The 12,990-nt window shown below is 42.3% G+C and overlaps 1 protein-coding gene across 1 annotated transcript in view; it reads left to right on the top strand.

Annotated features, from left to right (window-relative positions):
• LOC119430964 (protein FAM91A1) overlaps window positions 1-12,990 on the top strand; it is a 36,601-nt gene that overhangs the window by 7,853 nt on the left and 15,758 nt on the right. Inside the window, exons 6-14 of the mRNA XM_037698428.2 lie at window positions 288-410; window positions 1,063-1,153; window positions 1,276-1,338; window positions 2,960-3,066; window positions 4,224-4,262; window positions 6,140-6,243; window positions 7,718-7,836; window positions 11,043-11,143; window positions 11,252-11,338. Coding sequence (XP_037554356.1) covers window positions 288-410; window positions 1,063-1,153; window positions 1,276-1,338; window positions 2,960-3,066; window positions 4,224-4,262; window positions 6,140-6,243; window positions 7,718-7,836; window positions 11,043-11,143; window positions 11,252-11,338 — 834 coding nt within the window. The remainder of the gene's footprint in view (window positions 1-287; window positions 411-1,062; window positions 1,154-1,275; window positions 1,339-2,959; window positions 3,067-4,223; window positions 4,263-6,139; window positions 6,244-7,717; window positions 7,837-11,042; window positions 11,144-11,251; window positions 11,339-12,990) is intronic.

Genomic DNA, 12,990 nt, shown 5'->3' with positions numbered 1-12,990 from the left:
GGGGAGAAGCTATATTTATTTTTTATTACAACCACGCAAAGTCAGCAGACAGCGAAGCCACAGAAAACACAGGGGAAATTGTTGGTTTGTTTTAATTGAAATGTAGAAACAATAGGGGAAAAGAAAGTGGACAAAAGGACAACCTTGCCACAGGTGGGAGCTGAACCCACCATGGTTGTGGGTTCGGATCCCACTGAAAGCGAAGCTGTCTTTTCTTCCGCTTTCGTTGCATTTGTTGTTGCTCTGATCTGAGGCGATGCTTCTCTCTGTTTCTTCTTTCGAGGTAGAAATTCTTTACGGTGCGACGGAAGTCGGTACGGGACCTCCTGCCCACGAAGCCGGTGTCAGACATTCCCATCGAGCCTTGGTGGTACCTCAACGTCGGCTACGTCACGGAGGATGACATCAAGGTTGTCGTGACGGTCTCTTGCACGCGTGACATTCATTTTAGACATCTTTAAACCAGCAAGTTCATGCCAATTTCTCAATTCCTGGAATGGAGATTATTTAGTTCGATGTCTTTTTCTCCCTCTCTGTCTTTGCTAAAGGAAACACCTTATAGAGAGAGATTGTGCAGGAAGTGGTACCGTTAGCAACCTCAGAGATGAATTATGTTAGGCCGATTCATTGATAAGCTAAACATTATGGCGGCCTTTGCTTGATTATCCATGACTTCTGCTCACTTTAGTTAAGTTGGACTTCTGGTAAGACAAACAGACAATCTTCAAGGTCCATTTCCTGTTTGTTTTGATGTAACTAGCTTCGAAAACGAACGAATGAATGAGCAGGCTAGGAGAAGAAGAAGAAAACCAAAGAGTGTGCATGCTGCAAGTTGAGTATATCAAGCATAAATATATATAGACAGTAAATGAGATGCAGAACTGACGTAATCCTGAACTTGCAATTGGTCAGAGGTACGGGTGCTTGGCCGAGTTTGAAAGTTGCGTTGTTATTTTAAACACTCACCAGACTGTTCTAGATTAATGAAATGATGTGTCCAGGTCTATTCCTAAATGGACACTTCGTTTTATTTGCCAGTCACATTGCTTTTTTCAACTGCAGATCGTCTCGACAGCCGAGAAGACTGTGATCGACAAAATAATCGACGAAGGACCACAGAGGGCTGGGACACTGAAAGCGGATGATGTGAGAAGTGCGTGCCGTTTCTGTTTACTTTTAAAATGTTTTTACTGTTTTGTTTATACCGCGCATTCACTTCGCCGTGATAACATTTCTCACACGTGCTTGTGCACATTTCGGACACTTTTATTTCAGGCCTCTACCTGAAGGGGCTGGTATACATCGACGTTCCCCTCAATGACCATGACTGTGTCTCAGGTGAGTCGGGCATTAGTTCACGCAATGCAGTCCAAATAAAGGTTATGAAAATTTTTTTGTGTGTTCTAAATGGATGCCCATAAAAATTGAAATTCAACATTGGCGTGGCACCGTATTTTCTCGAATCGAAACACACCGTCATTCTTGCGCCCGTGATGACCATTTTTGATGAGTGTGCTTGGCTTGTAAGCAGAGAAAACATTACAGAGTCTAAGGCAGAGATGTTATCTTTGCAAAGCTAGAAATCAAACAGCACGAGTCATTCCGAATTCAATGAGAGTTGTGGTTGTCTAGAGAAATCACTTCTTGGCATTAGCACTCTCGTTTGTAGCCAGTTGCTCGGCTCTTGGCTTGATCTGGATTGCTGCACAGCACCGCTTGAGCTGTGTCTTCTTCTTAATTTGGTAACCCGTAATAAATTCTATCCGCAGTGATGGATTTGTGGCGATGGTGTGCTGCTTCTAAGCATGCGGCCATAAGTTCAATTGCCAGCCACCACGGCCAGATTTAGACGGGATCGGAATGCAGGAAGGCTCATGTACTTACATTTTGGTGCATGTTAAAGGTGCCCCAGGTTGTTGAACTTAACCCTTTTATAAAGCTCAAGCACTGTTCTGCTTTAACGAAGATTGGACGAACTTCTGGCCATGCAGAAGACATTCATACGTAAAAAATGAATGAAATATAATTTCACAAATAATTATTACTATGCCAATTAATTGATTAATAATGTTTGAGCTATCCACACCCAAAGTCTTGCTCAAGCATATCAAGAACGCTACGACGGGCTTTGCATTAAGTTTATTGTGTTTAAGCTTTCAGGTATCAAAATGTCGTCAAAAATGAATCGTTGGCTTTGGTGGGGTTATAATACAAGGCACACCACAGCGGCTTTCCCTGTAGCATACAGTGTAGCTTTAAACCCCATCAGTCATAAAAATTGCCCTCAGGTCCACTGAACTGGTTTGGAACATGCATTTCTTTTAAAAGGAAGTCACGTGACATGAAATTCGTTCAAATGTTGGCAGTAGGTGTTTTGAGAGCATTCAGTGTGTTTAGGTTAGAGGGAATGCTGTAGATGTATTTACTTGTGTAAGTCATTTGCTGTATATGTAGTGTTGTGAGCTGTCACTCAAGCTCCCAGTGATTCGAGCTCTCAATTATGGCCTTCTCAAAAGAAAGGAAAAAGAAGTCCGCCTGTATAACCAATGCATATGACAACATGCAACAGGTTTCAAATATTTATAATGAAGTGACTTGGGACAGTTATCACTACAAAGCAAATTTCTAGAATCACTTTGCTTCGTGCGTTCAATCACCAGCCCTTTCACTGCTGCTCTCCAATGAAGCGTGAGGTGGCTTCACCTGCAATATGCGTGTGCATGAATTTTGCTTTTAAATGTGGCTTCACAACAAAGCAATTTGTTTATTCAAATGTGGCTTCATGGCAACACACGTTTTGTTGTTGTGAAGCTGCATAAGATTTTTTTTTTATATAATACTTATTTTGTACTCTTAAATCTGTACTTTGGGTTTTGCATATGAAAACACAATATTTCTCTCCTTTATCATTTTGCTGATGGCTCTGCTAATTTTCTTTCTTTTTTTTTTCTGTTTGCAGTGCCTCCTCTAGAAGGTTTTGTGATGAACAGAGTACTTGGAGATTATTTTGAGACGCTGCTGTACAAAATATTTGTTTCTATAGATGGGAACACCCCACTTTCAGAGGTGAGTTCGAACTCAGTGCCGTAAGCTGCTAAAATTTGTTTATTGTTCTGTTCTCTACCTCTCCCTTGTGCTGTCTAGTAGATAACTTTAAAAAAATATAATTTCGACAGTTTTTTGACACAGTAGCTGCGACTCATTTTGGCTCTCAATGGGGATGGCCATCTGCGTGCCATTCCAAACGATAGTGCTCTCATGCGTTGTGTCAGCAGTGCAATAAAATTACAATATCTTGAAAAAAAGGTCTATCGTTCAGATATAGAGTATTTACTCACCACTGTGAAATTATAATTTTCCTAGTTGACATTGTAACTGAGCATATTTATTCTTGTTGTAGTTAGCATACGAAATAGTCAGTTTTGCTTCTGTACATAAAATTATGTCTTCCTGTCTTGGCTTAGAGCCTGTATTGTTGGACCTTCTGAAACTCAATGAAAAATTGTAACCTTAAAATCTATTTTGCTATTGTCTGCTTTCATTGGTGCTGGAGATCAAAAAAATGTGATAACACTAAAATTTCAACTTACAGTATTCCCACCTGAAGGAGATATATGGGTAAGGGTTTAAAAAAGAAAGTGACGTGTACTCTTGTTTGAAGCTGAAAGTGCTGCAACTGTTGAATTAGTCTACATGATGTGTGATTGTCTGGTCTCCGTCAATCTTTGTGCATTGCAGTCCACTAATAAAAAGAACGCCTAAGCAGCAACAAAGTAAATATAGCTGGAACACTTCTTTGCCTTTATCAGAAAGAAGTGGCTGATATTATCAATTGGACATAGATTAATGCGTTATATTGCTACACGCGTGTTGTATTTGGTCATTTGAACGAGGCGCGCGGCCGCCAGCGCTCGAGCAAAGAGGAGGAAGAATGAACTGGGCTTGCGCTGTGAATCCAACCGGTCAGCGCTGCAACCGCTGCTGTAAATATAATCTGTAAATAGTTTCTCGTTGAATTGACTCGTCCTTCGCGTAACAATATGTTTGTTTGTGGGCCTTTATGCTGTATCTCAGCAAAAATCAATGGCAGAATATTAACTGCTAACTGTGTTCCCTTTAGTATTAGACTGTACATGTAATGTACATTCATGCTTTTGATTGAAAATGAATGTTACGGTTCATTGTGAAGTATCGCGATTGATGCCTGCCCTTTTTTCTTCTAGCTTGCTAGTGTGTTGAGGATCGACGTTCAACTTGTAAAGGTCAGTGCTTGCATTGTTCTGACATTGCATGATAGTAAACACCTTGTTCTTAATCAAGTTGTGCAGCGCATACAGTGAGGACTTGAACTCCTTAATAAAACCATGAATAACTGTAACTGTTGTCTACAACCTTGGCTGCAGTAAAACAAACAAAAAAAGTTTTACTTTCATTGTACACATAAGCCTCAATTCATGCCCTCAAGAAGATTGTAGTTGCTTGACTAAGTGAATTACTCTTAAATGTAGGCACATTGCATGAAAGAAGAAAATTAAATGAAATACATACAGCATGCTTATGTCTGTAAGAAAGCTCAGTACAAATGGCTTGCCCGGCAGAGTCGCCAGTTTGCTTGTGTTGTTATTTCACTCAGGAGTTGCTATATTTTACTAAATTCTAATGTGCCTTCGATCATAATGTGCACCCAGTTTTTCATAGCTAGAAATGGAAAACGCAACCACCTTGATTGTAACGTGCACTTCGATTCTCATACTTCGAAAAACGCAGAATACCCTTGACTGTTATCTCATTTTCGTAGTCGGAGAGAGAAGTAGCAACTCGCTCTCACGAGGAGAAAGAAAATTTATTCCATTTGCGCCACACTCAGCCGGGTGTAACTGCCAGCTATAGGTGGCGTTATGTGATGAATAATATCCACTGCTCGCAGGAGCTTCCGGTAACTGCAGTATTGCAAAGCATGGCCTTTGAGATTGTGAGGAGGGATTCGAGATAGGGGGTGGTGGGATTTGGACCCACCTATTGCAGTATTGGCTTCATATTTGATCCTAACATGCATGTCATATCCAAACATGCATGTCACACGTTAGAATTGAGTAAATACGGTAGATTTTGCTGTAAGTTTTGTTTAATACCATTCTCAGTTGTAGTAATTGCCTGTTTCATCGAAAATAAATCTTATTGTCTGCAGCGATGCTCAATGAAAAAGCAATTTTTTCGATAAGAGGTAAGGCAGCACTGTCCGTTTTAAAAGGGGGAAATGTCCTTTTATGAGATCGTTGAATAGTGCTTCTCTCCAGGCAACAGACGGCACCATTTATTCTGCCAAGAAAGAAAATTCTGTTTTGCATTATTGTGGACATTCTGTACTTGTATATTGCACAGAAATAGGCCAGTGCTGTGTCCATGTGTGATATTATAATAAATGCACTGCATAATCTGGATTCTGAGCAAAATTTAAAAATAAACAGAGCAGTGGTTCATCCAGAAGATGCATTTAAACAGCTTATTTACAAGTTGAACATGCTGTATGTATAATATAACAAATTGGTGGAAAATGCCAGAGAGTACTGTCAAAATGCTGAGCGATTCAAAAGTAACAAAACATTTAAAAATTAAATGATTCAAGAAACATTAAGACAGTACGTTGGTGTAGTTTTCACAGAAATGTACAGAAGGACAAGCCTTTATTTAAATAACCTAATAAAAGTTTCATTTCCAGGCACAAAAAGGTTTCATTTCAGCTGTGTCAGTAGCTTGTACAGTGGTGCATACAACTACATCAGTCGGCAGCAAATGTTATTATTTGGGCAATGAAATTTTTCATTAACTAAAAAAATATTGTGTATTCATGTGCATTTTTATGAAAACTGCATAGTGACACCTACACTTCTGACGCCTGACATCTATACTTTGCAAGTTGTGTAATTTTTACTTTCTGTCGCTTTTTGATCAACCAGTAGACGTGATGTATGGGGCTTGTTTTTCAGTTTTCATATATGCTTGGTTGCAGATGATGAAAATTGCATTCACTGAGTATAGTGCACAAGAATTTGCTTGCAGTTTTCTTTTTTTGCATACGTGTGGGCTACTTTTTTTTAATATGAAGAACCTGTTCGTTGTTTGTTGCTGCGCTTTTCAGAATGCTGTATCTATGTACTGTCGCCTCGGTTTCGCACAAAAGAAAAATAAGGACATGTCAGGATTGGATCCTTCCTGGTTGACACAGAACTGCAAGACTGTCAAGTGAGTGTGCACGTCTTCTTTCCTTATTAGTTTGGCCCCTGAAATCTGGCTACTGTAACAAATTTATAACACAAGAGAACACTGCTCTATAGGCAGTGCTTTAGACAGCTGCATGAATGCAGAAACAGGCAAACACAAGCACTTAAATGCAGCAGTGGTCAACCTTCTGGCCCACCACTAGAGTTATAGCTTGTCCATAAACGTACTACCATTTGCGGAATACCGGGTTAGCCGACAAGTGTACGGCAGCATCAATGCTGGTTAACATCTGGTGAGCACACACAGCTAATACTGCAGTGACCCACCACATTCTACTTAAAGGGGCCCTGAGCCACTTTTTATCGAAGTGGAGAAAGGCATTTGAAGTGAAAATAGGCCATTTCAGAAATACTTTGCCGCAAAAAGTACTTCAATGCGTTCAGCAGAAGCGGAGTTGGCAATCAAACACGACCTCTGCTGTGCTCCCGTTCCTTCTTCAATGCCTTGCACTGCGAGGGCTACCGCAAGGTGGGGCGTGGCCACTACGCCCCGCCTTCGAAATGTCACGGTGGCGCGCAGTTCAAATATCATTTTGGATGTTAACGTAGACGCCATGATTTCCGATTTTAGTGCCTACGACGCGCTAAATGTAAGCCAAACGTGGTTGTCCTCAGCAAGCTGCAGTGCGCTTAGCCAGTGGACTCGTGGTGGCGCCCCGCGGTGGCCGCGGTATGTACACTACATAGCCGACCGCAGCTACCAATAGCAGCTGCGTATGAGAATCCGCTTTATTGTGAAATAAAGCGCCCAGAAGAGAGTGAGGAGCAGGCTTCTGTTTGAAAAGAGAGTGTTTGAGAGAAAGGTAACTTCGCACTCTACTTGCGAGCTCCACGCACCGCGTACAACAGCAAAACTTGGCTGAGATGTTCGCAGCAGCATATGCTACACGGGGACTATGTTATTTCACCATGCCTGAGGGGCGCTTCAGGGCCCCTTTAAGCGCAGTATGTGTCGTCTCTCTCAGTCCCTGTCCTTTGCGCTGTACGTCGTTTTTACCCTTTAAGTTGCTGGTGTAAAGCGTTGGTTGCAACATTTTCCTTCAACGAGAGCGCTTGGACAACACATCTTGTGATGCTTTGTCCAACTACAGCGCGTTCCAAAGATATTTGTGTCAAACAAAAATGTTTGAAACACATTGTAGTTGGACAAAGCATCACAATATGTCACTACCATCTTTGCTACTGCCGTCTACGGCTCTGCTAACCTGGTCACTCGCCAACAATAAGAAGTTTAGAGACAAGCTGAATCTCTCTAGTATCTTCTTAATGAGAAACATTCGTACTTACGGAAACTTGTTCATAAAGCAGTTGATCTTTTTTTGATGGATCATCTTTTATGGATCATCTGTTGGATGGATCGGTGATGAATCATCTGTGAACATGTTATCTGTTTATTAATGTAGACTATTGCATCCTTTCTTGGCTATTCTGATCAGGTCCAGCAGTCGGGAGGTTGAGGAGTTCATGTCAGTGTTGCACACGGAAGTGGAGAAGGAAGGCCGGCTCATCGGAGAGTCGGCACCCGCCTTGGAATCTGCCAGCCTGGACGAATCGGGTACTGCGGAGAAACTTGCTCCGTTGTTTCAGACCACATTTTGTGTAGCATTTTCTTTACTGTTGTCATCATTGTAGTTTCGTTGTGCTGTCTTCGATTTTGGTGGTGGTCGTACCAAGAACTCGGTCGTGCATCTGCATCCCTTTACTGTTGTCCAAGGATATGCGAACGTTAGAAATTCCAAATAGGAATCGACTAGTCGCTGCTATGCGGTTCGTATTCGATTCAAGAATTCACTGCTTGAAGTTGTTGAATAATTGTTTCTTGCCAATGTATATTGGATAAAAACAGCTAGTAGAAATCCGTTAGTACGTTTTTCAAGGGACCGCGAAAAAAAATGTAACAGCCGAGAAAACGTAACTGTGAGGAAGGCCACCAATCGCCACAGCTATGTCAGAAATAGTTCTGATTGGCTGCCTGTACAATTACTAGACGTCTCAGTGCTCATACTGTGACCGAGGACGGTGCTTGTGCATGTGTATAATTAAGGGCCATGTACAATGTTTCGCAACATTGGCCCCTTTCAACTCTCTTGACCGCAATATTTTGCTTATGCTTCACCGCATAACACGGCTCCATTGCGGCGAAGCTGACTTAAGAGAACCAGCTTCAACATAAATCTAACGCTGCACTCGGTGGATCTGGCCCAGTGTGTGTGGTTCCCTGTAGGCTTTAACTGATGCACACTTCGCTTCGGTTGCTGCACCAACTGCTCTGTGGACATGTGCAGTGCTGGGCTCGTGCAACTTTGGTTGCTTACTGCAAGTGCCAGTCGCTTGTTGCAATGCACTGGTCACTTGTTGCAACATACAAGCTGGCTGCATCGCTAAGTTTACGTGGCCGTCACGTTCAAACGCAACATAAGATGCAGGAACATTACAGATTGGCAACGTATTAAGGGTAACGTAATGCATGGAAGTCAATGGAATTTAGGTCGGGACCGGGAAAACGCGACGTAGCAGCTGGGAAAACGCAGCAGCGAGGTACGTATCAACGGGGTTTCACTGTTGCAGTTTCAAGGGAGACAGAACGATGGATGTGACGACAGCTCGGAATAATTTTGCTGCCAGATATCTGCGGTTATTGCACAGGGGCACCAGTTTATGAGCGAACGCACCGTATCACTATTGGCAGATGACTTCTGCTCAGAAATTTCCAGTCATTCTGTAGGAATGTCTTGCTTTTAGGCAGCCTATATACGAATTTGTTCCGATTTAGTATTTGGCTAATCTGACCATGTTTGCATCCTTTTAAAGCAGTGCGAGTTGCTGTATCACTCTTCTCTCCTTCAGTGAACAAACACTGTAAACATGCATCTGGTAACACGCTATTCCCTTGTTTCAGTTCTGTTAATGCCATGGTGCCCCAGATAATTATAACCAGTTGTTTATAGTTTATACAAGTTTCTCCGTTTCCGTGATGTCTAATTGTGAACCGGATTACATGCACACGTCCATGTCTAAAAGCCCAATCTCACTCTCTCTTTTTTTTTTGTTTTACCAGACATTCCTCACGCAAACTTCATATTTCATGTTGCTTCAGAAGTGAGAAAATATTCAGTATTCGATTCAGTATTTGGTGGTTGGTTTTCTCAAATATTCGATTTGGATGTTGCTGTATTCAAACACCCCTACTGTTGTCATCATTATGATTTTGTCGTTCTATCTTTGGTATTGGTCATAACCATATCAGCAACCCAGTTGCGCATCTGCATTTGGGGAACTAGTCTCCTAATGTTTGTGCCTAATCATGTCTCGAGTCTGTATCGTGCTCTGCTCTGTTTTTCATGAGTGCCTATACTTCGATAGAGAAGCTTACGCACAGCTCCACATAGTCACAGATGTGCAGCACAACGTGACAAGCAGTCATAGCTGTGCTCTCGTGTTGTACATGTAATCATGCTCTGTGTTTATGTGCTGTATTAGTGTACAAAGCCATGTTTATTGCCAAATGAAAGCTTTTGTCAATGTTAATCAGAGTTGAATGATTTGTAGATTAATGAAGGATAATCAATGTTAAGTCATAGCACGCTTTGTGTTCTCTTTCCTTTCCTTTGTATTTTTCTTTTCTTCAGAACACACATTAAGAATGAAGGTTGCATTCTATGTTAACATTACTGTGGCACGATACACTGGCATCACTTTGCCTAACCTGATGCTCTTTGGCAGGCGAGAATTGATAGTACTGCTTAGTATTGTAATTTTGTAAACCATCTATGAATGGGGACCTTGCAATAATCCTATCTTGCAGAATTCAGCCTTTTTGGTCCACATGAAGGTCAGGCTATACTATCATAAGCCTTCTTCCTTGGTGAACATAAGCGTGTTTCTTATGAGTCGATTTCTAGTGCATAGGAGAGCACGACCAGAGGTGTTTTGTAAGCAGATGCTGTGAAGTTTCTATTGCCGGCACTCTGGAAACTGCAACCAAACAGCTCATTGACTGTCACATCAATCGGCAAAATTGAGAAAGGGATGCTCGCATACCAACATAGCGTTGCGCTGCTCAAAGCCCACAACTCCCTGTGGGCAGCATTCTATTTCAACCACTTTCAGGGATGTTTTCAGCTTTGTGTGACGTAACGTCTCGAATCATGTCTCACTCGGATGAGTATTCTCTCAGTGCACCAGTTATGCGAGATAAAAATGACTCTGATAGGAAGCGTTCCATTACATTCGTCACACACACTCACCGTCACACCTACTTACCGTCACACCTACTTACCGTCACACCTACTTACCATCACACCCACTTACCGTCACACCCACTTGATGTCACATGTCGTCATGCCATTGCTGGCTTAGCCAATCGATGCGCATTGTAAGTGATTGAGAATGCGTACCCTTGCCTGCTAGATGACTGGCTGTTCAAATTTTAAGACACTGCTTGAAGAGATGAATTCCTTTGGTTTGTGCCCTTCTCTAAGAATTTTGTTGCCACTTTAAGTTTGGGTTGATACTTGGGTATTGCATTTGGGTAGTGTACATAGCTCAACGAAATATTTACCTGCGTTATCAAAGTCCACTTTTACAAGTTATGCAATCTGAAGCCAGCAAGTTAATTGTTGCTCATGAGCTGAACTCCAAAAAGTGTGTGTGCTTAGAAATAAGATCGGTTTTTACCTGCAGCATGCCTTCTTCATTGAAGCAGCTAGTGAGTCTCGAAAGCATTCACAACCTCGTTTACTATTCATGTTTGTTTGTTAGCACCAACCGATTTGTCCACAACGGGGAACCGTGTGAAACGGATAGGCTTCCTTTTCGACTCCAACCTGACCGCCTTCCTGATGATGGGCAACTTGTCCCTGGTAAGCCTTGAAGTCCAGAAGAGGGCAGCACCATTGATTAGTTAACACATTGCAGACGTTACAGCTGTTCATTATTTCTGCTTTTGTCTTCCTTTCCGCATACAACAGGGTCTGAAGAGTCATGCTGTGACCATGTTTGAAGTGGGTAAACTCTCGGACGAGTCGCTGGACAGCTTTCTCGTGGAACTAAAGAAAGTGAGCACGCTTCCATTCCTGCGAATTATCTGACGTCTTACCTGCATGCTATCAGCTCAGCCCAAACAAATGGATTGGTTGATTGTTTCACTTCCTGTGTCATTTTACAATGTGTTTTACACGTGTTCGAAGGTCGGCCAAACCGTGACACCTGAAATTCCCGCGGACACAACACTAGAAAGGTGGAGGAGGAGCTAGCAAGCATTTATTATTTTTTTTAATGTTTTACCTGAGTATACATCTTTTGTGGGATGAAAATGTACCTTATTATGGTGATCATATTTAGATGCAGTGCGCAAGCAGCAGCAAATTTGGGACTACAGAGACAGTGAAGCAACACACTGTTTTTATGTCACAGTGACATTTTCACCTGCTTCAAGAAATGTTCGAATGAACTTGCTCAAAGCAGGTGCTGCTCTGGTGTCCTTTCACATTTGGAAGGCTGACAGGGGTGTAGTCGGAGACTCGCGAACAGAACTTCTTTGTGAGCAAAATTTATTTTTCGGAGAACTTGTCAAAACATTCATGAAATTGAACAACAAGCCCGAATTCGTAAACTTTATGGAAAATTTGGGGAAGTTGACAAATACGGGCTAGGTGCGTTGTTGTCAGTGCGACTGAGAGAATCAGTTGAGATTTTTGTCTCCAAGCCATTCCTTATGCTCTATGCCTCCAAAGTTTACTTTTGGGTAAATTGGTCTAGCGTAACGTACTGTGAACGCCCGCTCTGATGATGACTTCAACTGGGCGTGTAGTGCCTTGAGTGTGTGTGTGTGTCTTTCTCAGCATTGCCAACACGTTGACTGGCTAAGTTTGGTTCCACTGTGACGATGCTGACCTCTGATAGTGGATGACAGGTGGTCGGGTGTTTGGAAGAAGGAACAAGAGAGGGAAGTTAGTGCTAGTTTCAAGTATACATCGGCCGCGTTAAGGTAAATGATTAACCTCTCACTGCTGTGCCAAGTTGCAAGGATGGAAAGTGGGGCCATGTACAGCCTCTGTTAAAGGATTGGAGGCCACTGCTGAGTGACAGGTTCTTGGGTGATGTAGCTAGTACTATTTGGGCTCATTTGTGACCCATTTGGTAAGTGTGGCATGTCTCGGACAAGGGAAAACAAAGAGGGAACTTGGCACTGACTGTGTTGTTTGACTTTACGTTTCTGTTGGACTTCGTGCACAATGTGCCACGTTTTCCCGCTACAAAAGATTTTAGCATTGGACCAAGTTGCAGAGAGTGCTGTCTTCTCTCTGCCATTGGGGCAGCGGAGCAATGCGAACTCTCCAGGGGCCCCAGTGTGGGGACCTGACACATGCGGTCACATGGGCAATGGCTTTGGAATGTTTGACGGAGGCTGTGCTTGCAGAAGTTCTACAGGTGCCCCTGTATGCACCTTGACAAATCCAGGCATTCTTTTCATTACCTTCAGTTTAGTGTGAAGCAAACCACCACACATACAAAGAGGCACATGATGAGCGATAAACTAGTCCCAACTACAAGTTCTTAAGCATAAATCCACTCATGTCTGCAGTGGCTTTGGAACTTTTGCAACAGCAGACTTGGCAACTCTGCCCGAATTTTTGATGAAATTTATGAATTTGGGATTGTTCTGCGATCTTACAAATGTTGCGTCATGTTTTACGAAAACATCTTT

Source organism: Dermacentor silvarum, chromosome 10 (assembly GCF_013339745.2).
Source record: "Dermacentor silvarum isolate Dsil-2018 chromosome 10, BIME_Dsil_1.4, whole genome shotgun sequence".
Lineage (NCBI taxonomy): Eukaryota > Metazoa > Arthropoda > Arachnida > Ixodida > Ixodidae > Dermacentor > Dermacentor silvarum.
Note: the sequence above shows the minus strand (reverse complement) of the source record. Positions and strands in the feature narration are given on the sequence as shown.